Source organism: Cebidichthys violaceus, unplaced genomic scaffold (genome assembly GCF_023349555.1).
Source record: "Cebidichthys violaceus isolate CVI_PGR_0920_01 unplaced genomic scaffold, fCebVio1.0.p SCAF_10, whole genome shotgun sequence".
NCBI classification, from domain to species: domain Eukaryota; kingdom Metazoa; phylum Chordata; class Actinopteri; order Perciformes; family Stichaeidae; genus Cebidichthys; species Cebidichthys violaceus.
The window spans coordinates 10,960,740-10,974,362 of NW_027176263.1; the positions used below are offsets into that span (position 1 = coordinate 10,960,740).

Sequence of the window (13,623 nt, forward strand, 5' to 3'; positions counted from 1 at the left end):
ACAGGCCAGACGCACATCTAAGAGGCTTTGACATGCTAAGTTAGGTTTGACTTCTTAATGTGTGAAAGTTACCATAATTTGGGATAAAGCCAGTGTTTGTATTGCTTTATCCAACACACACACACGCGCACACGCACGCACGCACACACACACACACACACACACACACACACACACACACACACACACAAGCCTCAATTTAAAAGGCTAGGGAGCGGAGAAATGTATTACATGAATATATTAATAAATTACACAGTGAATTAAAAAACAAACAGCCGTCATATTGACAGTTCAGACTGCATCGCCAAGAAATTTAGAAAAATTCAAATGAGGATAGCATAATGATTTTTAAAACACAGCATTTGCTTGTCAACTATTCAAAGCATTATCTCAAATCCATCCTCTCAGTCGTTTTATCATTCCTTCATGACGGCGATTACAGAACTAGAATACAGGGATAATGGTTTCCATGATATCATCATGCTGCAAAAGACTAAGAAGCTTATTGTGATATCTTTTGGCAAATCATTTCGATGTTCTTTACTCCAACTGAGTTACTTTCATGGTGGAGGCTTCACTCAGAACTGGCTCTATTGATGTGGGCAAAACTAAAGAAATACCTGCTTTGATTGCACATAGCAAAATGTTTTCTGGAGAAATTAAAGGACACTATTGTAATATTGTCTGGGTTAGGGTTAGGTTAGCATGGCTCCAGCTCATATGAGAAGGCATCCTACAGTGTTTTCAACCATGATTCCCGTGTGCACAGTGCACGCTTAACAGAGTGTCAAGAGCTATAATGATTTCATGGAAGCAAGCATGGTTTACCCGCATGATTAACTGCATCAATATATTGGGTTCTACTGCAAACAATGAGGAATTAAGCATGTGCATGCACAAGATGTATATTTTGTGGACTTTTCTTTTTGTCTGATGAATATAAATCTGCCACTCAGGAGAAGCCAAAGAAACAGCTTTTAAAAGGGTTTTAGCAACACTGTAATTAATATCAATGAAAGGCAAGTGTGAGGCTAACCTGTGGTCACGTCCCTCCAACGTTACCAATGCTGAAAGACTTACAGGGTAAAAACACATCAACTAACTTACAAACTGACCGTTTTATACAAACTACAAGTAGAACAACATAAATCAATATCTACAATCTCAAAATAATGTGGGTAGTCAAACTTAAAAGAGAGTTTACAGCTGCGGTATATTCATGACTTGAGGATTTTGTGATCCATTTCTAACAACACCTGTTAGCTAAGTGCTCAATTATTGCAGATAAAAGCTCCAATGATTTAAAGTATGGAACTTTTAATGGCTGATCTCACGGAGCGGAACATTAAACTGCCTTAAGCGCGGACATTATTTCAGGCATTTCAACCAAAACCCTATTCAAACGAATCACTTCTCAGTTGAGGGAACACATAACTCACAAATGCTAATGCGCTCACTTAATTCTAGTGCGTGTGTGTCTGTCACTTATTTACACCGAACAGAATATAAACAAGAGGCACTTGAACGTCTACAATTTTCCTCATCAAAATGGAAATCTATGCAGCAAAGTACTCCGAAATGCTAATGCGCCACGATTACATAATGTCTGCAACCTCTACTATCATGGTGGGACATAAAAAAAGGATGAAAATAAATCACTCCTGCAGTTAACAACCTCACTGCAGCTATGTTTGCGGTTACCGCGTGCCCACTTTTTCCAAACTTTTTTCTTTGATGCGTTGATATAACACCATGTACTGAGTGAGACAAAACCTCCGTCACAACACAGTGGAAGAGGTTAAAACAATAATGACACCTACCAGAATTTCAGTGCATCTTTGCTGTTGTTGGGGTGATGCTGCACATAGTGGAAGAGACAGAGGAAATTCTCCAGACCCTGAAGGCTGACCTGACAAGAGACAGATGAGACAAATGAGTGAGAACATGAATCAAACCCGGATTATTACCTGCGTTCACATGACGGGGTATTGAAATGACAAATGCACTGCACAGAAACAGTAACCTTTCACTTGATAACCCATTGTGACATTACTCCCAATGATTTTATGTTTTGTAATCGTTATAGATGACGGTACAGCCAGTTAGACTGTGACATAACGGCAACTAATGTCGTTATGTGGAAATATTGCTGCAATATTGATTTATCGGGTCAGATGCGGTGCTGAGTGTCAGTGTATTTTATCTCTCCTCTCTAAAAAGCACTGCAAACAAAAAAGCACTCCTTTGTTCTTACACGCAGATCTTCTTCAAAATGACAGAAAAATAAATCAGTTCCCAGAACCACAAGTAATATTTTAGATATTGCATTTTTTATCTCTGAACAAACGCACCCAATCATGTTCAAAGTAAAAGCTCATTACTTTTGAACAATAGTCTGGTGGACAGCACAGCGTTTTACAATTTCAAAATCACATATCAGCAATGAAATAATAACACTGGAGAATCCCTGATACTGGGCAAACAAAGATCATATTAAGATCTGCCTCGTCACAGTGCTTCGGTCTGACTCTGACCATAAGCCAATCAAAAGCATCTCTCGCCACCAGAGCTGGCGAGGCAGCCGGGACTTTCTCAAAAAGGGAGGGAAGCCAGCTGACTGCATTACCGGTTCCAGGGCAGTGTGTTAATATCTTCCTGGCAGACGTGCCATTCGCTTCCCCTCCTCTGCTCATCTGACACCACTGACTGGACTCATTCAGGCACCACTGATCCAAACTGATCACCAGGTCACGAAGACACCACACAGTGCCAATCACATTACACACAGTCTGACCTACGGGGGCTGTGCCGTTTTATTATTGTCATTCGTATTATACAGGAATGCATATAGCTAACCATAAAACTAACCTTGCTTAGCCCATGACTGTCACCCCACTTGCAGTCCAACCAAATAGTTTTATCTCTCCCTTAAGAATCCACTAAAAATGTGACCTAAACTCACCATTAAGTTAGTTTGGTAAAAGAATATTTTTTTAAATGCGTGGTCAATTATTTTTGACTCCCCAGAATAACAAAATGTTTTCCCATCTTGTGCCCTTCACATTTTAAAACAGCCTTTACTTAAAGGTACCCTGTCAAGTTTTTGACCACTAATAGCTCTATGGAGCAACGTTTTTACAAGTTTACAAGTGGGTCCTGATTTTGTTTGCCTCATGTCTGAACAGAGGAGAGAAAGCAGGCAATATGGTGCACACTGTTGGCGATCGTTTCACGCGAGTCTACTGATCGACAGTTCCACAAGGGTACAAAAGAAGGGGTAGCAACGATTGTGAAGAAGAAGACCTGCTAGAAAGCTCACAAGGATGTAAAACGGGGCTCAAACATTAGATTTACACATGTTTTAAGAGGATAGGAACACATTCGACATAGACCTCGAGGAAACACACAATGTGTTTTGGTGCGAAACACTGAACGACAACACAACTTTTGTTCGTTTCCAAGAAATGCCACAGAGCACTTTTAATTCCTCTTACTTAAAAAATATGCATCAACTAACACTGGCACTCAACTTTACAGCTAGCCTATAACCAGTACTAGTCATCAACAAAGATTATACTCTATGTATTTAGTTCTTTTCAATTTGAGTGTACTTGCACTGATACGTCACAGTGACACCACGGAAAATCATTTAGCTGCATTGACACAGATCTGGAATCTAAAAACAGAAAGTGAAATAAAGAAAGAAGTAAATGACATTTAAAACCACCCTTTAAAGAGTAAATATGGCTTCAGTTACGGTGATAGTGTCTTTACTACTTTCTGTCCTCTTTACATGCCCTAAAAGACACATGCATATGTGGCTATGCATGTCTGTGAAACTGATTCACCCACTCTCCGTGACTAAAACAGGGAAAATTTCAAAATCGGTTATTCAGGTGTTTGCAGTTTCGTCACACGTCGGCTTTTGCTGTTAACTCTCACGGCTGAGGACCGAGCCCAACCGTGTGTAGTTACACGGTGACTCAACTTCCTTCCTGCGTCACAACTGCCAAACGCAGGTTTTGGGTTACTTGTTTTCACTATGAATGGCATTCAAAGAGATTTAACTAGAAACTATGCAATATACCACAAGCTAAAAGATGAGCACATTCATGTCAGGCGTCCTAAAAAAAATGAAGTTGCGGGTGATGATGATGATGATGATGATGATGATGATGATGATGATGATGATGGTGCAGAGTTGACCACACTCACCGGGGTCAAGGAGGGGCAGAGAGGGGGACACTTCAACAGCTGAGGCAACAACCCGCCCGAGCAGTGAGGGGATGGGTGGGTAGATAGGATCGTGAGAGAGAGACAGGAGGGGACAGGGGTAAACATGAAAAGCTGACAAGACCATAAAAAGGTGAAATAAATAACTGCAGCAGCAGCAGATAAGAGCAGAGAAACTGGGGGGAGCGAGTGGCAGGAAATCAAAGCTTCAAGGTTGCCAAAACTGTCATTAGTTTGATAAATAAGCCCCGGAGTTGTGACGGAGCTGTGCACTCAGTCTATTAACGTTAATCTCCCGAAATGAGCATCTAAAATGACTAGATTCGTCCTTGTGTTATCAGTGGATCTGTTGTGTCCGTACACCTCGTATGGGAAAGGGAAACTAAGCGCTTCACGATAACACTAATTTCCCGGCAACAGGGTTGTTTTTCCTCCCGAGGCTCTAATCCAATATTACAATGCACTCGGCACAAACCAGCCGGGGTGATTTGATAATGGAGAGGCTGCCAATACTGATTAATACAGCTTGGAGGGGAAATCAACGTTTTCAACAAAGCCCCGAGAACACATTTCATTTCTGTCAACAAAAAGGAAGCGTTGACCTTTTTCCTCTGCGGCGATGAACTTCTTTATTTGTTCATTTGTCATTTAGGCAAACACAGGCTATCTGGGTGGTTGAGACAGACAGGCTACAGATTTCACTTATTGCCACTTGTATGTTAAGCTGCTCAGCTCTTAAGCTTTGTTAGCCATTTTATTTATTGAGTTGTTGACAGCAGAATGAATTTAACCATATAGAATGTAGGTGATGCAGACCTGCAGGCTGCCTGGCCAAAGGGGAATTAACACAAACAGCATAGATTCAGATCACAATTAAAGAAAAGAAAAAAAACAACTCTTTTGGTTTATATAATATTTACCTACTACTTAATATTTCTTGCCCGGTCCAGGAAGGTCAAAGGTCAGATTCTGGTACAGAACAGCATGCTGAAGAATGCTGACACATGCTTAAGAACACCTCCCAAGGAAACACATTTTGCTTACACTTGCTTCGCTTGCATTCTCTCAATGTCTCTGTGTTTTATCTGTGTCTTTTGTCATGGGGCGGCTTTACATGAGATGAATACATGTTTGAATACTGAAAGCTCCGACCGAAGCTCCCATAATTGCTCGGACATGGTGGCTGTGACCTGTGTCTTTTACGCTGCCTTCATCCAACATAACAATCATGGGAGGCCTAGTCATGGGAGTCTGATGGCTGAGTCACCCACACTGACTTGAGAAGTCTGTACCGCCAGCTCTCTTCGGATAATTGGGTAGACTACAACTTGGCAGAGGCAGTGAAAGCGATGTGATCCCGTCCTCGTGAGAGAGGACATGGGGCGTTGGTTATGCAATGTTTTTCCCGGTTTGAGATCCCCTACTGATCTAATTTGACATTTGGGTGATGAGCATCATGAGGAGCCCCTAACGTTCCGCATTTCCTCACAAACTACAGTGAGAGAGCAGAGCCGCTTCGCACAACACCACTAATAACTTCTTTTGACAAAATGTTAACAGGCGACCATCAATGTCTGTGTTTTTGTCAGTATCAGATCCACACCGTCGCAAACGGTGACCTTTATTCTAGCGGAGCCACAGCGCAGTAAATGAAAATGTGTCACTCTCTGTTTCATTACAGGGAGATAGAGAGCGAGCTGGTGTCGGTCAAAACTGGAATCCAAACAGCCTGCTCTGGCCTTTCGCTCCCCCGGTGGACTGAGAAAGAGCAAAACACGCCACTGGGTGGAAAAAGCTGAGACAGAGCGACGGTTGGACTCAGACTCAACACAGAGCCAGAGACATGAATTATTCATCCGTTCAGGCGATGGTTTGGAACGGCCCCGGAGACCACGGCGAGTGGGAGTTCGGTTGAAATTCAGGGCAGAACAACAAATGCAGATGTGAAACAAGTCCTGGGGCCAACCAGCAAGCCCACTTCACTTAAAGAAGCTTTAGTAAACAACATACTGGAAATCATGACAGCCCCGCCGTATGAAAATGATCAGCAAACCTTTTTTTTTTTTTTTTTTTTTTTTTTAATAAAGTAGCGTGACGATCACAAGACATCATGATCAGAGCATGACTGCACACTTTTTGTGATTGGACCGTAGTGCTTGAATTTCACTCAAAGAGCAATGTCATGGTGAACTCACTAAAAAAAAAATGATAGTAAATGAAACAGCAGCAGCACACTAATGTGTTGACAGATATGTTTAAAATGAGTAGACCTATATTTTCTAGTGTATGTTTTCTCAGGACTGACACTTATATAGTGGTACTTGTGATTTCAAAATGAAGACTATGAAATCATAAGAAAAGAACTTTTGGTGTTAAAATCCCAAATCACTTGAGGTCAGGCATTAGTAACCATGAAAACATCTAGGCTTTGACAGCTTTAGGCAAGATAGTTTATTTTTCAGTTTTAGGTTGCTTTACTTACATGAAATAATTCTCCAAAAATGCACTTAAGTCGTGATGGAACCCCTAACTGCTCCCCGGGCGCTTCTCAGCAGCCCACTGCTCCCAATAAGTTGGTGATGGATTAAAAGCAGAAGCTAAAATTCGTATATGTGTAAATGTATACGACAATATAATAAATGTCTTCTGTCTTTAATGTAGCAATTACCTTTTCCCACGTCACTGTGCTCTCAGTTGCTCAGGTGTGGAATGTGATCTGTGCACATTAACTTTAATTGCTGTAGATAGCAGTCATACATATCAAAAGATGACCTTAACTGCCACAGGAATTAATGTCTCTGATAATGCAACCATGGAAATAATGTACCCAGCACAGTCTTTTACCGCAATATAGCAGATATAAGGGATGTTGCAGTTCCCCATTGTTCAGTCCTGACAAGCCAAAATATCCACTTTGGGGATGGAGGTGAACCAGCGCTGCCATATTTACTCCCTTTTTAGTATTCACTACATTTTGCCTCATGCTTTGCTCGACAAGTTTAATCTTCTTCAGACGAGGATTCGAGGATTTACCAAAGAAGGAATGTAAAGCACAGAACCGAGCTCAGAAAGCTAATGACAAGTAATGTGAGTGGAATATATGACACGGGTTCGTCCTAATTCAGATGTGTTTAAATCCGCTTCACACACAAGTATCTGTTGTTACAGATTAAGTGACAACGTAAAGGCAAAGGACATTTAGAGTAGCTACAAAACTATACTTACAAGATGAGTCCAATCACCCTGCAGGACAATGTCTTGGGTCGTCCATTTTTATTCCAAAAGCTTACTTCAGCTAGAGTGAACATTAGTCCACCACTGCAACTGACTGAATGTTAAGTGACATAAGAGTGAAGAAGAGCCGTACCAGAGGCACCAGAAAAACAGAAAAGTGAAGTGTGATGGGTTTTGAAACATCCTGTTAACTCATAATGGAACCGAAAGATCCACAAGCAACAAAAACCTGGTCACCTGCTTGGCTCACGGCCAGGTAAGCATTCTACTAAATGAACTCTGCTCATCAACATTCAGAGAGATTGGGGCGGAATGGAAAAATCTCCCCACGGATACTTTGACGCGAGCCTAAGGCAGACTGAACACACTAATGCAGCAGCTCTGGCTCCATGAAAAGGAAGAAGTTCTAAAGAATGGAAAGAAAGGCTTAAAGCCCGGAATCCCATTATACTGAAGCTAGAATGCAAATATGCTCACTTAAATGTAAATGCTGAAAAGTAAATGTAAAAAGTGAGTTTGATTGTAATGGATTCCATATAATGATGCTATCTAAGGAGCATTAGTGTACAGTGAATAGATAGCAGGATGCTCTCAATGCTCTCCTTTATAAACAGAGCTGGGTAGATGGTAACAGTGTGCTCCATCAATCCCTATTGAGACTGTGGCTCCCTTTGACCCAAAAAATAAATAAATAGAGGCAGTGAAAAACATTGTAATCATTTTATGGCATTTCTGCATTCTCAGGAAACCAAAAGAGGAAGACCATGGTCAAGCATCAGGTCAAGGTTACACCCCGACCAATGAGCCATCCCCGTTCTGCTACTGTCCCTGGTCATTGTGAACAAGTGACAGAAATACTAGCGACATTTTAATCCCGATAGAAATGCAGATGAAGAGCACAGAGACGAGAATGCCAAGACCAAAAGATGAGGGGGCAGAGAGAAAAAAAAAAAAAAAAAGAGCGAGGCTGCAGCACGAGCACTTCCACACTTGTTTTTGTGGATCAGTGCAGGAGAAGATGTCTTCTTCTGCCCTCCACGTCTCACTGTAAAGTGTGACCGCAGAATTGGACACGGAGCGGCAGAGCAGAGTCTTGCTGGATGGTGAGCGTTAAAACAAGCGCCTTTCAGTCGTGGGACAGTTTCCATGATCACGTAATGACGTGTATCTGTATACTACTGACAGCAATGAGCAGTAGCCACGGATGGTGGGAATGCATCGCATGTACGTACTTGTCCTCTGAAGGGAGCAGTGCAACAGTATCCATGTGTGTGTCGTGGCCTGTCACTGTGTGTCCACATCAGATTCAATCAGGAGGGAAAGCTACGGTATCAGCAAACTAGAGCTCACTAAACCATCTTTCTTTGTATCTCTCACACACACACACACACACACACATATACACACACACACACACACACACACACACACACACACACACCTCAACACTTCCTTGATCACTGTGAAGGAGAGAAATTGAAGAGCAAGCACAGTCTTCCCAAAAGAGTCGTCGCACCAAGAAGTGACATAAAAAAAGTTACCATTAATAGAAAGGCAGAGCCTGCTTGGTGCAGTTCAAGCGTTAGTATTATTTATGACGACTGAGAACAAGCCAGCACCGTCTCTACAGCCCATGTCCTAATGCACACAAACATGATTAACAAAAGCAGCGGCGCATACGCACCACCACTGACGAGGTGACTCCAGAGGAAGGAAGCTATTATTTCCAAGAATGAAAAGCCCTGCAGGCTTTCTCAGCACTCATTAGCTTTACAGATTACAGCAAGTCTGTCTTTAAAAAAGAGACTCGCACATGATAAATCACAAATAATGGACTAGTGTAATGACTGTATCAGCTCATCTGTGTGTGTGTGTGTGTTTGTGTGTGTGTGTGGCAGATCACTCAGCCTGCAGTCCGATTCTAATCCAAGTCTCGTGATCTGGCTGCTGTTAGTACTCTGCCAGCAGGAGGAGGGAGGAGGGGGGGGGGGGGGGGCCTGACAGAGATTTGAGAAACGCCACCACTCACCCCTGTTACAGGCCGACACAGGAACGAAAGTGCACTTTAGTAACGCTCATAACGAGCAATCTGTGGTTTACACCTGCCTCCATCTCTGTGCGATGACTCACTGCTGGTACTTCTGATGCGAGTGCTGTGTATCAGTTACAGTTCTGGCTCTGAAAGTGGAGTCTAGGGACCTCAAGGAGGACTCAAGGCATCCATCATGTGGTTACCCCCCATCATACAAATATGTGTAATCCTGGAGAAAATAAGTCACATCTGAGGAGAAACAATCGTCGCCCTTTATAGGGATGACGTCTATAATAACAGGCATTTGTAGTCATCTGCATGTCTCTGTTTAGAGGTTTTTTGGAGGTCTAAAATATTTTAATGAGTACAAACACTTAACTCAAAAGTTACTTACTAATTCCACATATCCCTTACAGTTTTACTGACAAATAATGTATTTAGAGCAGAATTAACTGTGTTTTTTTTTTTTTTACTATATAATTTTTCTCCAGGCACCGCAACATTTTGCAACAGCCTCTTCTATCTCATGGCCACTTACTGCAGGAACAGCTGAGGCAAAAACAGGAAAGTAATTAAGGAAGCTAAACTGACAAGAAGCTGACTAAAAGAAAGTCTCTTAGAATCCAGCAAATCTCGTAGCGACACTAGCACTCAACTGTTTACATGCAGAAACATTTAGGATATTTTTATGTCAAATTCTACACACACAGGAAACCCACATTATTTCAGAGTCAGCAACTTTTGTTGTATTGCATGTTGCAACAAGTACAACTTCCTATTCAAATCACATACTGTATATATGGCCACTTTTGTAACTTGAACATGATGAAAGCCAGCATCTCATGGGCTCCTGTCTAAAGAGTGTCTGCCAGCAGCGCCTACCTGCAGATCCGCTCCTTGCAGTCTACAATCCATGTACTTTTCCCACGCATATGATAAATCAGTCTGCTGCAGACTGGCCATGTCGTCCACGCCTCCAGCTACAACAGCAGTCAGGGCGTCGAGGAAGTCAGGAATGACAAAATCCCCCTTCTAGTGTCCTCCCTGATCCTCCAGGAGACTGAGAGAGCCCCGGACAGCAGCCAACGAAGCCCCAAATGATGTCCTGAGTCATTCATAGCAGACTCATGATCCGCTGCTTTGAAACTGTGCTTCTGCAGAAAGATACAAAGTGGCATGTGTTAGTTAGCGTAACACAGTCAGCTGATAAAGTCTCTTTCGCTTTCTTTCTGAGATACTGACAGTTGTTTGTGGAGCACTTTAACCTGACTTGAACCGGAAGCTTCACGACGAGCCTGACACACTGTAGCATAACCAAAACATTACGGACAGGGCTAGCAGGCTAGCTATGTGGACAGAAACGACCTGCGTCAAACAGTCAAGCAGGTTGAAGCAGTTCATTTCCGGTATGGGATTTAGTTTTCAAAATAAAAGCATCTAACGTGCTCCAGTAGCCTAATTGTACTGAAGATTATAATCTTTACTTGAAACCCCCATAAAACATTAGACGATTAATGCATTCAAACAATGAGTCTTAAGTCTACACTTAAGTAGAGAGGCAATTGCTTTTTCTTATATTATTAAGATATAGATTTAAATATATATTTCAGAAAGTTGTATTTAAAAAGGTGTTAAGAATTCATTACAATACCATTTTCTTTGCATAATTACAAACAACAACATTGTAAATACAGCTAAAGCATACTATGCTTATGAATTATACAGTAAAATCTTCACTCCCATAATTCATAATGTTAAAACAGTAGTGAGGTGATTCCCACCTCTGCACTTTGCAATTTCTTAAAATTGTTGACCTAAAAATAAGAGCTCTACCGCTTTTGTATGCCACTTTTTATAACACAATTACCTATTTCTGCTCTAAAATGTATTAACACCTTAAATAGCATAAAGTCATACTTTTTTGGAATAATTGTATTCTAGTCTTTCCCTACAAAAGTTCCTTTCAAACATTTAGTGTGACGTGTTTGTACGATTCATTTTGTGCCACAAACATAATTATTGTCAATTCACACTTTTCATTGGATTTATGTTACACCTCCAGTTGGACAGAAGTGCCTCTCTGACAACGTTGCGCTTAATGTTTTATTTTGAAAGTTCTGCTCGACAGTAGTGTATTGTTCTAGCCAGCTTGACCGCAAAAAGCCGCAAGAAAGATCATCAATTTAAACCATAATAATTGCATAAATACTACATTAACTTTAGAGCCACTATACCTAATGGGCTCCACGTCCTATTTTAATGAAACATATATATTTTAGTTGTCTGGCTGACAATCATAACGCTAGCTGTTGTTGCACCGTATCGCTCTGTGTAACGTTAGACAGCTGTCAAAACTGTGCAACAGAGATAAACATACTTTACCTAAATAAGCAGATAATAGGCTACGGCTACATCTTTCTTACATTCAGAATACTCAGTTTTAAGTGAGAATAATTCATTTCCATACATACCTTCGTTTCCCATAAATTAAAGCCAGCTAATGCTAGCCTTCGTCCAGCAGAGACTGGCTAATGCTGTGGGATTTCTGCCCTCAGCAATGACTGCAAGACAGTCCCATACAGTCCCGCCTCTTTCTTGTCAACGGCTGTTGAGGGACTTTACTATTGTAATGATGGTTACCGCATAGAAATCCCACGTTCATTTTATTGGTGACATATTTTAATTTGTACGTGTTTAGCAACATCTACAAGTAACAAACATTAGGCCTACACATATCGTGCCCTCTAGTCTCTCTAGTCTATAAACTAAGTCATCCAAAAGACTGATTTATGCGTTTCTAACTGTGTTGACCAGGGCATAAATGATCCTTGCAGACAAGTCGCGGGGTCTTTACCGTTCACACCAGCCGGTGACATGCCCACTGACTCCTATTGTGCTTCCCATTGGACAACAAACAACTAAATCCTCAATTAATCAGAGCTTTGCGATCAGTAATCGTGGTGCGTTTGAAATATTTCTGTAAATCCGCAAATGATAGCAGATTCTTGTTATATCAATATTTATAATTTGCCTGCTTTTGGGAGCAACGTGACATGTTTTAATATTACAAAGATAAACCATCACACACAATATAAATGGCTATTCAAAAATCTCTACAGCATAAGCAAGCTTTGACTTCCATCTTTGAGACTGACAGAGAAATTACTTGCAACTATTTTGCTAATTGATTAATCGTTGAAGTACTTTTTTAAGGAAGCATTTCCTAGGTCCACTCAACAATAGTGAGGATTTACTGCCTTTAATTGCCTCACTGTAAACTGAGTGTAAGTCAGACTAAACAAACCATTTCATGACATCCGTTTGTAATTTAGGACTTTAATCGACCTTTTTAAAAACCTTTTTTAGAAAGTTTATAGGCGAGAATAACAAGCAGAGTGACAAATAATACAAATGTAGTTGCAGCCCTAATATGAATATCGTGGTTTCAATAAGGTCTCTCAATGCAAGACATTTTCCATATTCCGAATTTATCAAGAGTCCGTTAATGCACCACTGACGTAGGCATGTGTCTCCATTATGACGGCAGCGTACTGTTCGGGCGGCAGCATTTGGTTTCCTTTGTCAACAAAGCAGAAACGTCACAGCAGGAAATAGGGCGCGTGAGCGCAACAATCCAAATGTCTCCTTTTCAGCACTTAAAGCCAGTTTACAGGATTCAGTATTACTTGCTGAAGAACATGATGGGGCTGTTCATTAGTTCAGTTTCACAGGAAAGTAAATCCACCCCGTGTAACGTTTTACTCCGTCTAGTGGCTGACTCAGTTATCCAAGTGAACTTCTAGAAATGCACGATAATGTGGAAAATTGATGAATAATATATAACGAATGAGTTGAAAAATACTCATCATTCTAATGGACAACATTACTCCTGTAGGAATATTTTCAGAATACATGTGACCTTACACCACACATTCTGATATTCCACATTTTGATATATGAAGGTACCGAGGTCATTTGTTCGAGCACCGCAGATACTGGACATGATAAGGTTTACTATGGCGCCACCTACCGCAGCACAACACCACATATGTATTTGTAATGAACCCTACCTAACACACGGTGTCACTATTATTGCTCTAGAACCACAGACAAAGCAGACCAAC

General features: G+C 41.2%; 1 protein-coding gene across 8 annotated transcripts in view; it reads right to left on the reverse strand.

Annotated features, from left to right (window-relative positions):
• Window positions 1–12,044, reverse strand: part of lyst (lysosomal trafficking regulator) — a 55,602-nt gene extending 43,558 nt beyond the window's left edge. For 6 of the 8 annotated variants that reach the window (XM_068725246.1, XM_068725242.1, XM_068725218.1 and 3 more), the window contains exons 1-3: window positions 11,971–12,044; window positions 10,382–10,653; window positions 1,821–1,909 (exon numbers count right to left, since the gene is read on the reverse strand). In XM_068725246.1, the coding sequence (XP_068581347.1) occupies window positions 1,821–1,909; window positions 10,382–10,462 (170 nt within the window). In that variant the 5' untranslated portion in view covers window positions 10,463–10,653; window positions 11,971–12,044. Of the gene's footprint in view, window positions 1–1,820; window positions 1,910–10,381; window positions 10,821–11,970 lie in introns of those variants that run through there. The other 2 variants (XM_068725211.1, XM_068725207.1) reach the window with 2 other exon arrangements.
• Between the last annotated feature and the right edge of the window lie 1,579 nt (window positions 12,045–13,623).